The sequence below is a fragment of the Eptatretus burgeri genome, chromosome 17 (assembly GCF_056783735.1).
Source record: "Eptatretus burgeri isolate ZD-2024b chromosome 17, Ebu_testis_v1, whole genome shotgun sequence".
NCBI lineage: Eukaryota > Metazoa > Chordata > Myxini > Myxiniformes > Myxinidae > Eptatretus > Eptatretus burgeri.
The window spans coordinates 18,458,917-18,480,974 of record NC_140977.1 but is presented as its reverse complement, the minus strand read 5'-3'; the positions used below and the strand labels follow the sequence as shown (position 1 = coordinate 18,480,974).

Here is a 22,058-nt window from a genome sequence, read left to right as displayed (position 1 = left end):
GTCTGTAATCACGTATAAATCACTCTGCAGAGCACAGTTATCATTGGAAATTTTTGTAACTTCGCATATCAGAGGCCTATAGAGGTCCCTTTCAGCACATCAAATTTTGAAGGTCAAGGTCAAAGGTCAAGGTCACTTTGTCGCAAATCAGGGGAGTCGACGAAACCCTTATTTTTTGAGTAATTTTGATCGGATCGTCTTCAAACTTCATGGGAATATAGTTCATGGTCTGGCGCTCAGCTGATTAATTTTTGGTGGCGATTGGCCTTGACCTTCATGGTTAGCGCCTGAGGTCAAACATATTTGACCCCAAGGTCAAATTTTCGGAACCATATCATGTAGAACCTCAAATTGAACACCTCGATGAGTGCTTTCTAGATATGTCAAGCTTGAGACATTATGACGTCATTTGGTGACGTTATGAGGCAAACGCATATTTTTCATGGTTACTCTAGAACGATTCTCATCGGAATCTCTCGTAAGCAGATATTCCTCAAGGAGTCGCTCCTGGTGGATAGCAGCTCTGTTCACCTCAGTGTGACCTTAAAGAAGTCACACGTGGTCACCTTTTGGCAAGATTGGTTTATTATTTGTTTGTTTGTGAACAGTATTACGGAAAAACTCCGACGGATTTGGACGAAACTTGGTGGGGGGGTTAGGTATGGTCCAAGGATCATGCCATTAAATTTTGGACTTTGTCCCCCCCCCCCAAAAAAAATTGTTGGAGAATTTTTTTTTTGCATTTCTGCATGTTTTAAGTGATTTCCACCCCCCCCCCAAAAAAAAAAGAATTTTTTTTTGGCATTTCTACATGTTTAAAGTGATTTCCAACCTTCCCCCCCAAAAAAAATTTCGAGAAAATTTTTTTTTTTTTGCATTTCTACATGTTTTAAGTGATTTCCAACTCCCCCCGCCCAAAACAAATAATTGTTGGAGGAAAAAAAAATTTTTGCAACTTTTTTTTCAACAAAATTTCGATTTCTTTTTTTTGCATTTCTACATGTTTTAAGTGCTTTCCAACCCCCCCCCCCCCCAAAAAAAAAATGTTGGCGAAAAGAACTATAACTGTCAGCACTGTTGACATCAATTTATCAAATTCTTTTGATAAATTGATAAACACTGTTGACAATTTGATAGAATGTGTAATAATTTAATGAATAAGATATAAGGTTCACTTGAGTGACCCAGCAGTATTGGCGGCGGAGGTTTTGCACTCTCCCGAGTGCTCCCCCTCTAGTTTCTCAAGTAAAGGTCAAGTCATCATTTGCAGATGAATTATTCAACAGAGTAGACAGTGATAGGACCAGAGGCCAAAGCCTGAGAGTAAAGAAGAGGAGAGTTAAGACGGTAGCAAGGCAGGGGACTTTTACTTAGAGAGTCGTCAATGCATGGAATGGCCTCCCTGGAAAGGTAGTGGCAGCAGAAAAAAAGTATATAAGTTTAAATTAGAAAGGTACCTGGAAGTTACGTATATAGAGGGGTATAGGGATGTTGACAGGACCTTCAGGTAGTTTGAGCATTGATGGGTGATTGTGTACATGTGCATTGAGTGCTGTTGGTGGGGGTCTTGTCAAGGGGTGTTGTATGTTTTTAACCAAGCCCATGCCCCCTCCCCTGCGGGGAAGACGAATAAGGAAAAAAAACAACAAAAATAAAATTAATAATACAAATAATTAAAATGTTCTTTGTTTGTTTTGCATTTTCTTCCTTGAATCTTGTGGAGATAAATTAGTATGGTGTTCACACAGGCATGATGGGCTGAATGGCCTCCACCTGTGTTAGATTTCCTTGTATCCTTGTAAGTCACAAGTCATATTTTCACTGAACGCCATTAATTTTTATTAAACAACAACAAAAAATAACGGTCTCCGCGCTGCCTCGCCGCGAAAAGCTCCACGCTGCCTCGCCGCGAAAAGCTCCACGCCGCCTCACCTTTAAAAAACATTGAAAAACGTCATTGACCGGAGCTGTGCTGGCTAAGCGGTGCGGGCACAAGTAGCTTCTTTAGAGGAAAGGTAAGGGAAACTATTGCAGGTTCCCTTCCCCTCTCCTTTTGTTGTGTTAAGCGTTTGCACAGCCGCACGTCCTGTCTGTATCTCTTTGGGTGACGCAATCTTGAGAGACCAGTTGAGAGATCTTGTTGTTTGGAAATTGGGTTTTGGAAATCCGTGCATTAGAATGTGAGAAGAAGGCTGGGAGTCCTATAGATTCTGTACCACCGAGTTGAGGGATTCAGGATCCTGAGGGGTACAACCCTGGCTAGTGCAGAATAGAGTGGAGTGCGAGGGGTGCGAGGGGATCAGGGATCCTGAGGGGAAGGGGCTTGAATTCCTGCTGACTTTGGGTCATTTAACTGTCGGAACCAAAAGGTGCTTGCCTATTTTCAGTCGGTGCGTGTAAGATCTGAGAGCCTTGGATGTATGAGAAGCTCGGTAAGGAAGTGTAAGCTTGGTAAGGATCTGGGATCCTTGGCTTAAGGAATCAGGGATGCCGAGGAATGTCGGGGGACTTGGAGTCCCACGGTATGACGTCATCTAAGATCTAAGGGCCCTTTTTACTGTTTGACAAATGTACGATCACAATTTGTATTCGAGAACAAAAAACAAAAGGGAAGCAAACAAGGAAAAATGGTGTGAATGGACAAATTAATGCTCTTAGCATTCGAACAGATGGAAGTATTGACATTAACAGACTTGAAAATTTGGGTGGGGGGGAAAAAAAGAAAAATAAGATGAATTGAGTCTTCTGAAGTAGATTTGTTCATTGTGCCTGAAGCTGATTTGCAGTGGAACAATGTGGGATGTTTTATGGTCGTATAGGGTCAATGCTCTGAATGTTTAAGGAATAGTCTGCATATGTGTTGATGAAATGTGTTGATGTTTCACGTTCTGTTGCATACAATGTTTTAGTGTGTGTGTGTGTGTGTGTGTGTGTGTGTGTGTGTGTGTGTGTGTGTGTGTGTGTGTGTGTGTGTGTGTGTGTGTGTGTGTGTGTGTGTGTGTGTGTGTGTGTGTGTGTGTCAGAAGTGTATTGTGAATTATACAAGGTATACGACTGATGATTACAGACTGGAAATTGTGAATGATGTTGGAAAGGATAGAGCAGGATGAGAAAACTGCCAAGAAGTAAATTGGATTTAAAAGGCACGAATGGGTGCAGATGTGTTCTGGTCTCAAGCGTGGGAGAATTATCATGAATTTAGAATCTACATTGGCCCCATGAGGCTTGGTGTGCAGGACGTGGAGCATCCAGAAATGTGCACGATCCGTGCCTGGCTGTGTATATGTAAAGGTAGAGTTGTCGGCACAATTGACAGTCAGGGCAGGCATCGACAAGTGGGGACAGCAAAGGGACCAATTGATGGCCCTGTGACATCAGGGGGAGACTGCTGGGTTGATAATTCACACCAAAAGATGGAAATGAAACAGTGCATGAAATTTTAACGATGAAAGTGTGAATCAAATGCCACCGAGAGCATTTCCAGGACCTGATAAAGAGAATGTGTGCGTGTGTCAACCTTGGTTGGCATTTAGGTGAAGGAAGGTTATAAAATGCATGCCCTCTGTGTGAGACAATTAGATGGTATTTACATCTACATAGTACATATGCCATATGCATGAGGAGATTGGCCAGAATCAAATTGAAATACTTCTGTCTCATACTTTGATGGAATGGCTTGGATGTGATTGATTGGGAAAGGAACGATGCTAAATGCAGTGGAGGAATAGTTGGAGTTGGCAGGTACCTATTGTAAGAGAAAGTATACTTTAAGTTTAGCTTGGATGATTTATTTGTTCCCCTGTATTATGTTACAAAATAATATAACATCTTAAATGGAGACGTAGTGTTAAAATGAAGCAGAAGTGAATTTCACTGGAGTAAAACTTAACTGAGAAATGGGGCGGGGGATGGCCTGCTGTGAAGTGAAGGAATTCACCTCTGAACACAGGATGGCTGTGTGTGTGTTTCCCTGATAGGGAAAGAGAGGGGTGAGTAGCTTCTGTCCGACCTGCTCGAGAGAAATTCATTGCACACAAAGCTGTTTTGATGTGAGAAACTAAACAAAATAAGAAAATTAACTGTCAAAGAGGTCAAATGTTGTAGCTAAAATATATTGCCCGATTTTGGGTGCACACAGGATCAAGATATAATAACGACAATTATTTGAGCATAACAAAACTATTATGATATCGATGTGGATAGGTGGGTTGTGTCGGCTGGTGTGGTTGCATCATTGGTTGCTGGTTTGGTTTCAGCAGTCGATTGTGGCAGGAATTTGTGGTTGATCGGTGTACCAGCGATGGCTCGCTTGCCTGTGCTTGGTGGGATACAACTCGGGATGTTTGGTACCCTGCGTGTGGAATGCCAGGGCGGAGGTTTATGGCTGGATGGTATCGGAAATTAATTAAAATCTATTGGATATGGTGGTTCCTTTGTTTAAGAAGACAGTGTCTCTTGTTGGACTGTGTACTTTGGCTCTGTGACTGTGTAAGGAGCCACTCAATGGGACAGTCTTGTTGAACTGTGTACTTTGGCCATGGAGTCAATGTGCACGTCCCAAGCTGTTTAAATGTTTTGATTTTTTAAACCTTTTTTGGATAAAAAAAAAACACCTTCAAAAGAGACAAATAGGGCCAAAATCCAGATAGGTGGCTCCGTTTGATCGGGCTGTGGCCTCCGGACTGGAGGTGACACTTTGGTATAGGACTATGTCCATTGGAGATCGGGGGAGTGCTCGTCACACTCCACATATTTCGATTTACACACCGATCGCACCACGTGCCTTCTCGTTGAATGGTTTGCATTAGCGGGAACAATTGTCTGGGTGGCAGACGGACGGTTGTTCTTTGTGGATTATGCAGTTTTACCATGCGAGAACATGATGCTTCCATGTCACATGACCACTCAAGTCAGTTGCACATACGCATAAATCTTGTAAATATGGGCTAGCCCTTTAACTCTGTAGAGCAAAATTACGAAAACCACGAGGGCTGTGATATTTTATGTTGTTTCTCGTTGGTTCTTAAAGCAATTAAATCAAAACATAGGGGGTTTTTTCTGAACACCAGAGTTCATCATAAAAATGTCCAAATCAAAATGTGTCAGCATTGACAAACCTTCATGGGGATGGCCCTTCAAGAAAGAAGCTTCAGAGTCATTTGGTTCTGGTTGATCCAGACGGACGTCAGTCTCGTACTCTGTTTTCACTTCCACTTTCACAAATAAATCTGGAAAAAGTAACTTTTATTAAATGCAGGGAACCTTGTGTCACATACAGTACATAGGCAGTATTGTGTCACATTCCATAGTCTTAAAATAGCTAAATAAATATTGCCTTAAAATGGATGATTTGAGGTCGTCCTTAAAGAGAGAAAAGAGAACATTTCCCCATGGGATTATCATCGTGTCAAACCTTTATGATGTCAAAGATATTACGTTCGGTACAAATTTCCTCGATGTTACGAGATGCTTCCTACCCGTCCACTTCTCCAGCAGGAATTTCACCACCATTCAAAATCACAACCAACAAAATGGAGAAGGTAAGAAAAATGTGGAGAACCCAAAAGAGGTTTTCTCCCCAATCTGCAATGGTTGTCAAATTACATACAACTGCAATCCAACATGTGACAAATTGTTGTTTTTTTTTGTCTCGAAAGTCAACCCTCATAGAAAACTAGATGACAGAATGTGGCAGGTTAACAGATTGACAAATGCAGAGAATGGAATGAAGAAGCCAAAGCTAAGACATGTGATCGTATGATGAGGAGAGTGGAAAGGATCAAAATAATCAACAAGTCAAGAAAGGCTCAGGAGTGGGTTTGGAAAAAATCACGTGTTGATGAGCAATTGTATTGAAGGATTGGATTGGCAAGATACCTGACAAGTATGCACACACGACTGAGCGGCCCAGCCTGGGTTCAAATTTTCAACCCACTTTTAACTGCCATCCTGTTTTTCACATGCAGTGAATTCATCCATGCATCCATCACCATTGCTCAGATAAATATTAAACTGAGTGTCCTATCTGCTCACATTAGTTAGTGGGCATTTAGGATCCCACGTTGTCTTTCACAAAGCGTAGGCGAGTTGATCCCATAACCCTGAACAAATTTTTAAAAATCCTGTTCTAACCTGCATCGGCAGCAAACTTCCATCAATGCTGAAAACCAAGAGCCAAATGTTGCACACCAAACAAAGATTGAATGACCTGAGTTCCTCCACTGACGATTCGCCAACAAATAAGGAAACCAGTCCAGCAGCTGCTATGAGCCTGTAGTATTGGGGTTGTCCGACTTGTACTCCTTCAAAATGCCTGCAGCTGTGGAAGAACTCAGGTAGAATTGAAACAGCAAAGGACTTATCTTGTGTGGTTTTTCTTGGTTGTTTTGTTCAGCCTTCTTTGACGACAAGGGCTAAGTGTTGACCAACTTTCTAGTCCTCGTCGTAGATGCGGATGATTGATGAGATGAGATCCGATTGGTCATTTCATCGAGTGACAGGTGAGAGATGTCATTTGGCTTTTAATCTACAGTATGTGAATTGTAACGGATTCGGACTCCCAATCAGGTGGTACATGAGACCGCTCGAGAATAATTATCTCCCAAGATGCCAAGCAGAGGCGAATGTACACGCGTGAATACTCCACCATAATGGTTTGACCATTTCCACTGCAAGGCCGTTTCACTGACTGCAGTTGGCCTCCCGAGGGAAAATATCTTTCATTGGAGGATGGACCCACGGCTCAAAATACACTAAATGGTTTAAAAGCGACGATTCAGACCTGGTCACTCCAACCTGAACATGCTGCTTCGGCTCTCCCAACAATGGATGGAGGTCCTCAAAGTCACACATGAGATCAGGGTAGTCTCTCGAGATGTATCCCGAGCTTTTGATCCAGTCTGGCACTCCACCTTGCTCTTCAAAACTCTGTCTATGGCATCAACTCTGTCTATGGCCACCTCCACACAGTGCTTACTGCCTCCCTCTAATCTTGCAGCAAAAGCGTAGCACTCGACAGAATCCTTTCATCTCCTCTCCCTGTCAAGCCTGGAGTCCCTAAGGCAGTGTGTTGAGCACAGTCATATTCTCCATCAACAACCTCTCTGACTGGAAAATCCTCAATCTGTTTTCTGATGACGCCACCCTCTGCTATGGCACCCCTCATCCTTCAGACAGGTAGCAGCCTCTTCCCTCTCTTCAGACCTTAACAGAATCACAAGCTGCTGAAACATATGGAATATCTTTCAATTCTGACAAATCTCACACACTCACTCTCTGTCCAGCAGGAGGATCTGACAAACCCTTTATCTCCTTTCTTAACCATCCTCATGAAGAAATTCAACCACTGAAACTTTTGGGTCTCACTATCAACCATGATCTTTCTTGGGGAAACCACATTTCTGAGTTGGCCTCCAAAGCCAGAGTGGGCATCCTCCATTGTACAGTCTTTCCTTAGCACACCTGAATTGTGAGCCAGCAACAAGGCCTTCATCCACAGCTTGGAGTACTGCTCTCCCCTCTGGGCTGGCTCCCCTGCCTCACATCTTGCTCAGCTTGACGCTGTGGAAACCAAGGTTCAAGAGTATTGGAATCTCCTGCAATGAAGCCGAGTCAATGCGCCAATCACATTCACATCACATAAGGTCGGTGGGGTCTCTCCTATGCTACCTACTTTGTCTTGCACCCCCTGCTCTTTTGTGCTTTGCACCCCCCCCCCCCCACCTCAGGTCAGAGAACACATGGTCCCCACCAGCAACCCCCTTCTCATGAAACTACCAGAAATAGATTCACTGCTTGCCTCCACACTTTTGTTCCTTCCAATGAGCCTCCATCATGTATACAAAAAAAGAAGAAGAAAAAAAATATATACTCAGTGCGAAACAAACACAGATCCCATCAGAAGTGATGTAAATCACACAACTCACCATTCAGTTGGTCACTTTGCTCCTCTTCCAGACCAAAGGAGTTCACGTCCTCTATTTTTATCTGCAGAATCTCAGAAGATCCTTCCAGCTCCTCAACCTTCATTCCACGCCCAAGCACAGTCGGCTGCTCCAATTCCGGCTGCACACGACAGGAATCCTTTCATCAGCCAACTTGAGCCGACCTTTAAAGAACCTTCATAGAGGCAGTAAACATACCATTCTTCCTGATGTTTGCTCCACCCTGAGTACCTTCTTCCCACACAAGATCTGAACGTGAAGTACCTCTGTACTTTCTTATCAGTTGCAACACCATAAACATTCACCGCACATATACGTGCACCCTTTGGCCACCCCCCAAAAAATTGCACATGTTGCAGGTTATTAAGACAATCCTGTAGTTGTATTACATGTTGATGTAAATTTTGATTTGGCCACATATAAACCACACAAAAGTTTTGATCTTGATATAAAATCTGAACCTGTTCAGCAATTTTACAATGAAAACATTCAATGGTGAGAAGGCCTTACACACAAGCACAGGGGGTGTGTGTGAAGGAGAATTTGTGTTCAGATGTGTTTTTTTTTAATTCAATGTTAGCTCACCCCAAATAATACACCCGAGCGGGTTTGACGGTCAGCTCGGATACAAAACTTGATGTAACCGAGTGTTAATCAACCTTAGTGAAAGTGAAAACAAAATTCAAATTGAATTAAGAATAAACGCGTGAGGCCGCTCGAAGCAAAATCTCCATATTCTAGGAATCATTCCCAACATCATTATGCAATTTTCAAACCCGCGTTTATGGCCGTGAAATAAATACTCTAAGTGTGTGCATTTAATGGCTGTATCCAGGACAGAGCTGGACCCCACCTAAAAAGGACCCTCGGGCCACCGAGAAGCTCAATCACTCACTGCCTGCACCGCCTGTGCGGCGTCACGTGACCAGCCAGCTCGCCGTCGGATGAAATGCCCGAACAAAATCTTAAAACCTCCGTTTTTCACCGGAATTCTTTCAGATACTTGTAGAGCACATCCCCAAACCATCTAAAATATAAGCATTAATCTCACAGATGCTACGAATAAGCAGTCCCTCAGGAGGACAGGTTACGAGGTGAAGCAGTGAACGGAAAGCATGTGGTGTCCCTTCCAGAGTGTCACGGTTAGGGGAGAGTGTGGCAAGATGGTCCCTTTTTTGGTTTTGTCCGTTTTGCCAGCCAAACACCATTCAATTGCCATTCGTTAGTCCATCTATCGCCCCAAGTAACTGCCCAATTTCTAGAATATTAGAGATCATTGAATGTCTATAAAAGGCAATTCAAAATTTGTGGTCGAAATGCTCAACTTGCCCCACCCCTGTGGCAAGTCGATCATCACTATGGGGAAAGATGATCATGGTCCTAAGGAAACATGAGGACAGTCTAAATAAGTGATGTGTTCGAATTTTAATGAACGGAAAATAATTCTTCATTTATATATATATATATCCATCTAGGATACCAACATAATATTTCCAAAACACTCTCCCATACACAACCGGATACGAACGTCCATTTTCATGTCATTTATCTTTGTGTTCCAGTTTTAATGTCTAAATTCGCAACTCCCACTGACAGATCAATTTTGAATACCAGTTGCTTTGATTTTCTCTGGCTTCCCTTTAAAAATTCGGGTGGAGATAGTTTTTTAACGATGTCCTCCTTGGAAAAAGTCCCACAATCTGTCTCGTCCAAGATGAACGTAGGTCGATCGAAGTTCATATGAGAAGGTACTTTGCGGAGAAAGACTCCCTCATATCCATCGTCGTCGATTGCCTCTACACGCGCTATGTACAGAATTGATGGCGCTTTTTTCCCATCTATTTTTGTAATTACAAAGTCTCCTTCAATAATATAATTATTGTCATCTGGCTCTGAATCTTTGTCTCGAAGCTGGAAATCACCAGCATCAGCATCATCCGATGATTCACTGTCTAACTGTAGGCCTACACGTTTTCGTGATTTCGTTTCCTTGAACAGCTTTTTAGGTTTTGTCTGGGCAGATTTAGTGGCTCGACTGGCCTTGGCATCGCTCTTTTTCCGCTCTAGTTGTTTTCTGGCTTCTGTCTCGGCGGCGATTGCATTTCTCATGGGTGTATCCGTGAGAATCCTGGTCGTGCCTTTCTTTCTTCCACCTTTCGTTTTCCTGGGAGCTGCTTTCGGAAATCGAATAATATCGGACGGCGAGACATACGCCTTGTTAACCTGGCTACTGTTTGAACCAGATTCCGAGCTACTGTTTGAACCAGATGCCATAGGTGTTGGTGCCGACGTTGGGGTTCTGTCCGGAGAATCCTGTACCTCATCGGCTCCAGGGTTTTGTACAGCTGTATCGTTGGTATTCACCGTATTGGCGGGGTTTGGCCTGTCTGTTACGTTCGAAGGTGCAAAATCTATATCGGAGAATAGATTTCGATTGAACGGATATATCCCAGTGCTGGCGAAACCAGAGGTTATGTTGCGCTGTGTCATAGATGCCTCTTGAGCCGTTTTTACCAGACCTGGAACGTCAATTATTGTCAGAGTTTTACCCTGGTGGTCTCGCATCCATCCGTCCATTGCATGAGCATAGGCTGCTTTGAAGGGACCATACACTGTTCTGTCTAACGGTTGTAGACGATGGGATGTGTGTGGGGGTATGGTTAGTAGAACAATCCCCTTTTCCTTAGCACGATCAACTGCATTCAACCAGATGTGCGATTCATGATTGTCCATGATTAGCAGTATTTTGTTGTCTTTCGAACACTGAGTCTGTTTTGCAATATGGTCAATGTATTCCGGAAAGATCAGTTCGTTCATCCAGCCTGATTTTGTTGCAGTACCAGTCGATCCAGCTGGGGCGAGGTTCATAAAATGTGGCCTGAAATTCACCCTTGGGAAAATGAACATCGGTGGCAATGCATTGCCTATGGCACTCACTGTGTACACTAGAGTCACCAATTGGCCTCTTTCTGCGGAGGTAATTGATCCAACCTGTTTCTGACCTCTCCTGGTGACGACTTTTCCAGGTGACTGAACGGTGTGACAGCCACTTTCGTCGCAGTTGTACATATCCTGTGGTTCGAACTTATAGGTATCCATAACCTTTGCCAAATTGTCATAAAACGTGTTGACAATCTGTTTATTAAAAGCTGTGGCTCGCGCCAGGGACGTTGTTTCTGGGGAACGAATTGATAAATTGTTACGTTTGTTAAACAAACGCAACCAGTCCATTCCTGCCTTTTCATTAGTTGTCCAACTAGCTGGAAATTTCACACCGTTTCGCTTGGCAAATTCGTAAGCCAATTTGCAACATTTCTGGGCAATTAGTCCATAATATTGATCTGACAAGCACTTGATATGGGCCGCCAGATCAGTTTCTTGTTTTTCGGTGAATGTACATTTCAGTCGTGACAGTTTTTTGTATCCTGTTGATCCCTGAGGACCATCTGTCTCCTGTTGCTTCACATATCGTTTCAGTTTCATCCGATCTATACCGTAGTCTTTGGCTACCGTTTTAAATTTCCCACCAACAGCAACATCCACAGCGGCTCTTCTCAGAACGCCAATATCAGTCTTGCCGCGGTCTGTTTTTCTTCTATAGGTCCGCACCATCTTTACTCTGCAAGACACAATGAATGAATACCGTAAGAAAACAATGAATAAAAACAGGACAAGACGATTGTGGTGTGGGGCAAGATGATCACCTGATCAACTTGCCCCACAACCAAGTGATCATCCTGCCCCACCGCCGCCATTTTTACAAAATCGTCTGACATTCACAAATTACAGCATAGCGAGGCAAAACATACACGCAATATGGACATATAAGCTACATATCTACCTACATACAGATACCATTCCTACTACACTTATTCAGAGATAATACGTACTCACCGATGATTCGAAAATTTTCTTTTTTTAGGAGGAAAATGATGTTTTTCTGATAAAATGAACGCAGCGTTTTTTTCTCGTCATGCGCCTTCCACAGTGGAATTGTAGTTGATCGATCTATCGTTGAGTGGCGCCACTGTCCAATGTGAGCTTTATTGGAGTCGTGAGAGGGGGGTGATCATCATGCCCCAGGGATCATCTTTCCTCAATCTCCCTATGTGTTTGTGTGTATATGAGTATGCCTGTGTGTGTGTGTGTGTGTGTGTGTGTGTGTGTGTGTGTGTGTGTGTGTGTGTGTGTGTGTGTGTGTGTGTGTGTCTCAGTGTCTGCTGTGTGTGTCCAAATCATTATTATTAAAAAAAAATCAATTTCATATTTCAGTAAATGGAAAAAATGTTACATTATAATTAATTCATGATTATTTCTTTAAAGATTTTGGCATGTCTAAAAAAAACGTACATACCTGGATTCATATGTACAATATGGCTTTGACTTCATTGTTGAAGATGGCATGGATAAGCCTCAGTGTCTGCTGTGCTCAAAAGTTCATGGAAATGGCTCATTGAAACCTTCAATACAAAAACAGCACCTGGAAGCTGCACATCCTGCCCATGCATCTGATGACCATGCTACCTTTGAGGTAATATAAAGAGAGCTATGTTTAGGGCTGCAGGTTGATTTGATCGATTAATCCTTGTGCCTTAGACATTGTTGAACATGTACGGGGAAAGAAGCAAAACATACGATTCAAGACATTCCCCTCTCTGACACAATTCATCAACGTATTCGTGAAATGTCTCAAGATATTTGTCAACAAGTTATTGAACAGATCAAATGTAGCCCAGCAAAAATTTCTTTGCAACTTGATGAATCCTGTGATGTTGCTAATTTTTCACAACTGCTTGTTTTTGTCCAGTACATATGTGGAAAAGAACTGAAGGATGAATTTCTCTTCTGTGAAACTCTCCAACAAACCACAAAGGCTGCTGACATAATGCAGAAAATAGAACACTTCTTTGAAAGGAACAATCTCACATGGGACATGGTTGGTTCAGTTTGTAATGATGGAGCCCCAGCCATGATGGGAGTTGTAAAACACTGCACTTGTAAAACAAAAGGCACCCCATGTGATAACAATGCATTGTGTTCTTCATAGATATGCATTAGCTATGAAAACCTTTCCTGAAAATCTGAAAATGGTTTTGCAGAAAGTTATTGAGGCTGTTAATTTCATTCGTGCCCGAGCACTGAATCACCGCTTGTTCAAAGCTTTTTGTGATGAGATGGGCTCTGATCATTCAATTATTTTGCTTCATACTGAGGTGAGGCGGCTCTCACGTGGACTTATTCTTAACCGAGTGTTTGAGATCCGTACTGAGGTCGAGATTTTTCTTTGTGACCGGGATTCAAAGCTGTGGGAAAAGTTTGTTGATTCAAAGTTCACCGCCTCTTTAGGGTACCTCTCAGATATATTTACCCATCTTAACCAAGTCAACAAACAATTCCAGGGAAAATCAGTAACCATCGTTGAAGCAGGTGAAAATATGAAAGCATTGCAGACAAATCTGGATTTATGGACACGACTAGTTCATCAAATTTTTTTTGCAAATTTTCCAAACTTGGATGCTCAAGGCCATTAGAGAAGAACCTGGTGTGTTACCTGAAATAAATGAAGACCACTTCACTGGCTACTTTCCAGAAGACATGATACCAAGAGAAAGATGGATATTAAGACCTTTTACCACTGATCTGTCAGAAATGAGAGATGACAACCCAGCAAAAGAGGAGCTGATTGAACTTCAGTCCTCTGCTAGTCTTAAGGAAGAATTTGATAGAGTTGGTGTTGATTTCTGGATGAAACTCACAGATTCATTCCTACTTCTTACTCAGCGAGCCTTCAAAGTGCTTGTTCCCTTTGTCACGACATATCTATGTGAATCAGGTTTCTCTACTTTAGTAGCAATGAAGACAAAGGCAAGGAACCGCCTGAAAGCCGATGACGACATGAGGGTAGCGTTGTCATCAACAGCTCCTCGAATAAATAAGCTGGTTGACTCAATTAATCAGCAGAGTTCCCACTGATAATGCTTCTGGTATTTATGTTTGATAGAAGTGGACTGTGTGTTTGTTTGTTTTCCTTTATCAAAGTTTATTTTGTGCAAAACCTTAATAATAAAGTTGTTCCATCTTCTTTTTTTTCTGTGCCTCGATGCGGCTATGCATTTTTTTGCATGGGAGTAAGGGGGTAAATGACAGAGAAAGGGTGTCATTTATGACACTAAATGACAGAAGTTAGGTGAACAGATTTAGACATAGGTTTAAAGCGAGTTATGCCATAGTATTCTGCTTGGAAATTAAATTAAATTGTGTTTATAGGGATACATGTGCATTGCAAATGTGAGTTTGACCAGGTTCACATACTTTCCTTCATCGACTCTCTTAACTTGAAACATTTCCCGCAAAACACATCTTCATGTTGTTGAGTTTTATGGATAGATTGGAGATGGCGACGCATTTTCTTAATTTACACTCCCATCACCAAATGAATGAAGGTCAAGGTCATATGCATCGGTGGCATTCGGGCCATGCAAGCCATGCAATTTTGCGGGCTTCCGAGGCAGCAAGGACCCCACCATGACCAATCGTGGTACACAATCTTTCGAGATAGGCACCCAAAGGTTGTGGGGGTGGTGGTGCTAATGGTGGTGATGGTGGGTCTCGCTTTACTGACAAAATACATCAACTTATGAGTAGTGTTAAACAGAGTGCAAAAGGAACACTGCAACTCAAGGAAAAAAGAATGGGGGGGGGTAAGGGAGGAGAGTGGGAATTTTTCCGCTGTTGTTTAACTAGACAAGGCCACAGTAAGTCCTCCATCATCATTGCCTTCAGAAAGTATTCACACCCTATGACTTTTTTGCATTTTGTTTGTGTTGCAGCCTGAATTTAAAAGGGAATATATTAAAAAATTTTGTCACCGATTTACACATCATATCCCGCAATGACACAGTGAAAACATATTTTTAGAAATTTTTACAAATTAACTCAAAATGAAAAGCTGAAATGTCTTGCATCAATAAGTATTCAACCCCTTTGCCATGACACTCCAAACTGAGCTGAGTGGATCCAATTTTGTTTGATCATCCTCGAGTTGTCTCTACAACTTGATTGGAGTCCAGCTGTGGCCAATTCAATTGATTGGACATGATTTAGAAAGAAACACACCTTTCTATACAAGGTCCCACAGTTGACAGTGCACGTTAGAGGAGGCGTAGATCTGAGGAAGGGTATAAAATAATTTCTAGAGTGTTGAAAGTTCCCAAGAGCACAGTGAGCTCCATGATTAGGAAATGGAAAAAATATAGAACTACTCAGACACTTCCGAGAGCTGGGGGCAAGGACCTTGGTCAGGGAGGTGACAAATAACCCAATGACCACTCTGACAGAACAACAGATTTCTTTGGCTGAGATGGGAAAACCTGCCAGGACAAGTCTCTGTCGTACTTCACAAATCTCGGCTATGTGGGAGAGTGGCCAGACGGAAGCCACTTCTGAGAAAAAGGCATGTTTTCTATATATTTTTCCATGCAGAGTTCATGGTGGATGGGTGAACTTCATCCCATGATGCCTTGATGTTGTCGATTGCATCCTTAATGTTGTAAGTCTTCTACCATGCATGAATGTGTTTCTTGATTTGTCCATCCATGCCCTCCAGCAATTGGGGGTATACTTTTGAGATAGTTGGCCTTGAAAGCTGATATCACACCCTGGTCGAGGGGCTGCAGCAACGAGGTGGTGTTTGGTGGCAAGAATAGCACACCAACGTTGGGTTTGAGATTTATCAGGTGCTTGGGATGTCCTGGGGCATTATCGATTCTGAGGAGCACCTTGAATGGAACGTTATTTTCCCTGCCATAACGCTCTGCAGCCACAATTAAGTTATTGATGAAGCAATTTTCAAAAACCTGACCAGTCACCCAGGCCTTCTTATGGCTGCCCAGTACACAGGTAAGAGAGTCTTACAAAGTTATTTGAGAGCATAGGCGTTCAACAATTGGTACACGCAGTGTGGCTTCATCTTGAAATCACCTGCGGCGTTTCCACATAGCAGGAACATCAGCCTGTCTTTGGGCTGCTTCGAGTCAAGATGCACTTTTTTCTTCTTTGCTGATGCAAGTTATTTTAGGCATTCACTTCCAAAACAACCCAGTTTCGTCAGCATTAAACACTTGCCTTGGATCATACCCCTCTTCCTCGATCACGGTTAGCAACTCCAACAAAAACTTTAGGGCAGATTCTTGGTCGGCGTTAGCTGAATCACCATAGATCTTAATGTTGTGTAGCTTTTGGCAGCAAAGAAGTCTGTCCAAGCAACCCTTACTTGGCATTAAAACAGCTCTGCAGGCCCTTCTTATTATTCTTGAACAAGCTGTTCATAAATCTTCTGAACCTTATTTTGAATTGATGCATTACCCATTCATTTTTTGCCGATTTTGGTCTTCAATTCCAACTCCAAGCATCGTCTTCATCTTCTTCAGCCCAGTATTCCTCACTCTTGTTATTTTCACTGAGAGTGGTGTAAATGCACTCACTGAACCTCTGATCTTTTCAGCACTTTCCTTTATGTTTCTGATGCTGGACTCAAGGTTGAATCCTCACCCGACCAATGATGCACAAGCATCACCGTCCAAACATCTTTAAAATCTCTAGTTTTTGTTCTGAAGATAGTGATGACCTCTTCCTTTTCATAGTTCTGTTAGGATCAGCTGTGGTCAGGCTTGATGATGCAGGACGCTTGGACACCAAGGTGAAATGCAAGAAAAAGCCAGAGATCTACGCACTGGGATGGACAATAGTGAGCTCAGTGTGTGTGTATAGCAACACCATGAGGCACCAAACTGCTCCCACAATTCCATGCACATGACAACTGAACGACTAATTCTGCACAGAAGCAAATCACATCGGAGCAAACTTTTCTTGCATATTTTGAACTTCTGGTCAAAGGGGGTCCTCGCATACGAGCAAATTCGCATGAACAGAACTTTCATATGAAGGACGGACTGTATTACGAATTTGGGGGTGAGGTTAGAAGAGAAAGCAGCCCAAGTCAAATAACTAAATCTGTCTATCTATATATTACTAAAACTCTCATCATGTATGAATCTATGTGTGTATGTATGTTCCCAAAATACAGCCAAAACAGTACACGATAGCGCAAAAATTTTCAGCCCACGTTACTCACCATTCTCCTGTGGTGTGCAGTATCAAGTTTCGTTAAAATCAGGCAACAAAAATAATTATAAAAAAATCAATTCCCTATTCAGTCAAGTACTCTTTGGGAGAATTTGATCAATGCAAACAACCTCAGTGGTATAGTTCACTGGAGCTATCTTTTATTATTTTTTTTCTTGAAATGATTTAATTTTAAAATCTCAAATACATTTAGTAGAGACAAATAACGATTTATTTTTAAGCATAAAATAAACATCGCCATTTTGATCTAATACTTCCATGTTCATGCATAAATAAAATTGTGTTTGGAAGATTACGCACAATAATTTCTTCGACTTTCTTTTCTCCGTTTTTTTTTTTCACATTGACGAGCAATATCAAGTTTCGTTCAAATCGGGCAAAGAAAAAAATCAAAAAAATCTATTCCTGATTCAGTCAAGTACTCTTCGGGATTATTTGATCAATGCAAACAACCTCAGCGGTATAGTTCACTGGAGCTATCTTTTATTTATTTCTTTTTGAAATGATTTGTTTTCATCAACCGCCATCACAACGGGAACCCAACATGTTCACAAATCGTCTCGTGTATTACTAAAACTCTCATCTTTTATGCATGTTCCCGAAATACAGCTAAAACGGGACACGATAGTGCAAACATTTTAGGGCCACCTTCCTCACCATTCTCCTGCGGTGTGCAGTATCAAGTTTCGTTCAAATCGGGCAACTAAAACAATTATTTTAAAAACAATTCCCGATTCAGTCAAGTACTCTTCAGGAGAATTTGATCAATGCAAACAACCTCAGCGGTATAGTTCGCTGGAGCTATCTTTAATTTTAATTTTTATTTGAAATGATTTTTTTTTCATCAACCGCCGTCACAACGGGAACCCAACGGGTTTACGGGTCGTCTAGTTTAATCTATCTACTAGCCTTACCCGTGATCTGCGTGACATGTTGGGGTGGGTGTGTTTGAGAAAGGAACTGATGCAGAGTATCAGTAGTAATTTTACTTTAATGCAGTAAGTGGAATATGATTTCACTGTGTCAGAACCATTTTATTTACTTTTTTTTTGAATCATGCACCTCATATGGTCTTTGAGATAATGTAAGCCGAATATCACGTTACTTGAGTGCAGAACAAAGTCGAAGATAGCGCGACACGAAACCACAAACTCGAAAATAATATCTATCTACAATTCCAGCAATGTGTGTGTGTGTGTGTGTGTGTGTGTGTGTGTGTGTGTGTGTGTGTGTGTGTGTGTGTGTGTGTGTGTGTGTGTGTGTGTGTGTGTGTGTGTGTGTGTGTGTGTGTGTGTGTGTCTGTGACCGCTGTTTCTAGACAACCGCTGGTCCGATCTAATTGAAACTTGCCAGATATATTGCTGGGGACCTGAGGATGTGCCTTTTCAAGGTTTGATATTAATCGGACAAGTGCTTCCCAAGTTATGGCCATTTATTTACCAACCAATGACAGGAACCGCTGCTGCGGCCATTTTATATCAACCAATGACAGGAAGCGTTGCTGCATAGCCGTGGTCGATGGTGAAGAGAAACTCAGCCGCGTTCGCCATTACGGGTTTTTTCTCTTCTCTCCTCTCCTCTCCTCTCTTCGTGTTTTTCCTTGCGAAAAGGCAAAATACATCGGCGCTAATTGAATAATTGGCCATTAAAAGCCTCCGTATTCTTGCCCCGGACGAGGAAACAAAGAAGAAGCGCCGTTTCCTCAGCGATGTTGTTTATGAAGAGGTGCTAACGAGATAAAGGTGTGTACAATGTACATGGAGACGATTTTTATTATTATTTATTGAAGAAAAATTGTTCCAAAAATAATTTATCAAAAAAAGTGCACAACTTTTTTTTGTTTCCAATTGTCAAAACGCTGTGGCCTTTGGAAGTGTAAAGGAATTCAGCTCCACTCAGCATGCTTGCCAACGAAATACATCTCAATTTGGTGGTAAAAACGATTCACAACGACGGGTTTCCTTACTCATTGCTCTGCAGTCTGCATTCAACCCCTTCATTTGTCATCTCATTGACCTCATTTCATCTATATATAATTCCAGCAATGTCTGTGTGTGTGTGTGTGTGTGTGTGTGTGTGTGTGTGTGTGTGTGTGTGTGCGTGCGTGCGTGCGTGCGTGCGTGCGTGCGTGCGTGCGTGCGTGCGTGCGTGTGTGTGTCCGCTGTTTCTCGACAACCTTTGGTCCGATCTAATTGAAACTTGCCAGGTATATTGCTGGGGACCTGAGGATGTGCCTTTTCAAGGTTTGATATTAATCGGACAAGTGCTTCCCAAGTTATGGCCATTTATTTACCAAACCAATGGGAAGACACGTTGCGTGGGCGTGGCCGATGGGGAAGGGAAGCACAGCCACGTTCCCCATTACGGGTTACAATGTACGGGCTTCCGGAGAGTGATGACTTCGTGTATTCTAATAATTTCTCGATTTCTTATGCGCATTTATAGATAAACACAATGGCCCAAGTTATGATCGTTTTCATATTAGACGGTGTATAAATTTCGGGAACATCAGAGTGCTGGTATGCTCCAAACCAGGAAGTAAATTTTTTCTCTCTCTTCTCTTCTCTTTTTGTTTTTCCTTGCCACGACATTGCGAAAAGGTAAAATACGTTGGCGCTAATTGAATGATTGGGTATTAAAAATAAATTGCGAATAATATCGAACTTCCGGGTCACGCACGTACGGGCACGCGAGAGCGAAGAAACGGCCTGTGTGGTTTATTTATTTATTATTATTCATTTATTTTTTTAAACGGGCACGTACTAGTCTATCTATATTCCAGCAATCTGTGTGTGTGTGTGTGTGTGTGTGTGTGTGTGTGTGTGTGTGTGTGTGTGTGTGTGTGTGTGTGTGTGTGTGTGTGTGTGTGTGTGTGTGTGTGTGTGTGTGTGTGTGTGACCGCTGTTTCCCGACAACCCCTGGTCCGATCTAATTGAAACTTGCCAGCTATATTGCTAGGGACCTGAGGATGTGCCTTTTCAAGATTTGATATTAATCGGACAAGTGATTCCCAAGTTATGACCATTTATTTACCAACCAATGGCAGGACACGTGCTGTGTAGGCGTGGCCGATGCGCCATTTAGTTACCAATCACAGGACACGTTGCTGCGTGGGCGTGGCTGCGTAGGCCGGTGCATGGCTGGCCAACGATGACGTCACGTGCCGTGCTGGTTACGATGGGGATCAATCGGTGCCTTAGTTACCGTGGGGTAGGAGTGCCAATGGTAAATGGCAGCGAATGTCATGGCAAGCAAAGACAGGGAGGTAAACTTGATTTTAATTAACTCTGTGTGTAAGTATCACAGCAGTTGTTACTTCAATGCAAGCGATAATTCGTGGAACGATGTGAACATTCCGTACGGGCACGCACTACTTTTGGATAGTGATGACTTACTGTATTCTAATAATTTCTCGATTTCTTATCCGCATTTATAGATAAACACAATGCCCCAATCCAGTCGTTGTTTATGAGAGCGAAGGAATGGCCTGTGTAGTTGTTTGAAAGTTGTTTTTTTTTTGCATGTACGGCCACGCGCATATGGGCACGCGAGAGCGAAGGAACGGCCTGTGTGGTTGTTGTTTCTGGCACGCGGTTTGAAAGTTGTTTTTTTTTGTATGTACGGCCACACACGTATGGGTACGGCCATGCACGTACGGAGGAACGGCCTGTGTGGTTGTTTCTGACAAGAGGTTTTAAAGTATATATATATATATATATATATATATATATATATATATAAATATATATATATTTTGCATGCACAGCCATGCACGTACGGGCATGTGAAAGCGAAGGAACGGCTTGTGTGGTTGTTGTTTCTGGCACTCGGTTTGAGTTTTTTGCGGGGGGGGGGTTTGCACGTATGGCCACGCATCTACGGGCATGCACTAGTATAAGATAATTTCAGCAATCTGTGTGTGTCTGTGACCGCCGTTTCTCGACAACCACTGGTCCGATCGAATTGAAACTTGCCAGGTATATTGCTGGGGACCTGGGTACGTGCCTTTTCAAGGTTTGATATTAATCGGACAAGTGGTTCTCAAGTTATGGCCATTTATTTACCAAACCAATAACAGGACATGTTGCTGCGTAGGCATGCCCGATGGGGAAAGGGCGCCATTTAGTGACCAATGACACAACATGTTGCTGCGTAGGCATGGCCATTGGCGAAGAGATCCTCAGCCGCGTTCCCCATTACGAGTTACAACGTACGGACTTCCGGATAGTGATGACTTACTGTATTCTAATAATTTCTCGATTTTTTTATGTGCATTTATAGATAAACACAATGTCCCAATCCAGTCGTCATTTACGAGAGCGAAGGAACGGCCTGTGTGGTTGTTTCTGGCACGCGGTTTGAAAGTTTTTTTTTTGTTTTTGTTTTTGCACGTACAGCCACGTACTGGTGTATAAAATGCAACAAAAAGTTCATTAAAAGGTGTAAAGCAGCCAATGTTAATACAAATCGAGATTGTTGAGCAAATCCACCCTACGATTCATTGTTTACTCTACTCATTCCATCGGCCACAGACATGTAGACACACACAGACAACAAATTGTGTGCTTTAGTACGACGACACGGCCCTCACTGGGCCACCATTGTGTTGCACGAGGTCTTCAAATGACTAAAGCCGTCATCAGTCGTGTGTTGGTCCGAAAAACATGGACATCGCAGGTAAGTCGCGTGTTTACCAACGGTGATCGCTGATACTGTCTCAAATGAAGAAACATGTTCCCGCTAGTTTAGTGCTACTCACGAAAATGTTTAAAATAAAATAAAAACACTTCCTTTACTCACAAACTCGCTTGGGAAAATGCTTCTTTCGTTGTGCGTATCCAAGGAACACGGGATCCAAGCACGACTCTTCTTCTTCTTTTTCTCTTCTTCTTCTTCTTCTTCTTCTTCTTCTTCTTCTTCTCCTCCTCCTCCTCCTTCTTCTTCTTCTCCTCCTCCTCCTCCTCCTCCTCC

At 42.5% G+C, this 22,058-nt stretch overlaps 1 protein-coding gene across 1 annotated transcript in view; it reads right to left on the bottom strand.

The window, feature by feature from the left end:
- The window catches only part of LOC147009460 (uncharacterized), a 29,149-nt gene extending 7,106 nt beyond the window's left edge, over positions 1–22,043 (bottom strand). Inside the window, exons 1-4 of the mRNA XM_085861693.1 lie at positions 21,888–22,043; positions 9,555–11,562; positions 7,926–8,064; positions 5,118–5,228 (exon numbers count right to left, since the gene is read on the bottom strand). Coding sequence (XP_085717819.1) covers positions 5,118–5,228; positions 7,926–8,064; positions 9,555–11,555 — 2,251 coding nt within the window. The 5' untranslated portion in view covers positions 11,556–11,562; positions 21,888–22,043. The remainder of the gene's footprint in view (positions 1–5,117; positions 5,229–7,925; positions 8,065–9,554; positions 11,563–21,887) is intronic.
- Positions 22,044–22,058: the final 15 nt, after the last annotated feature.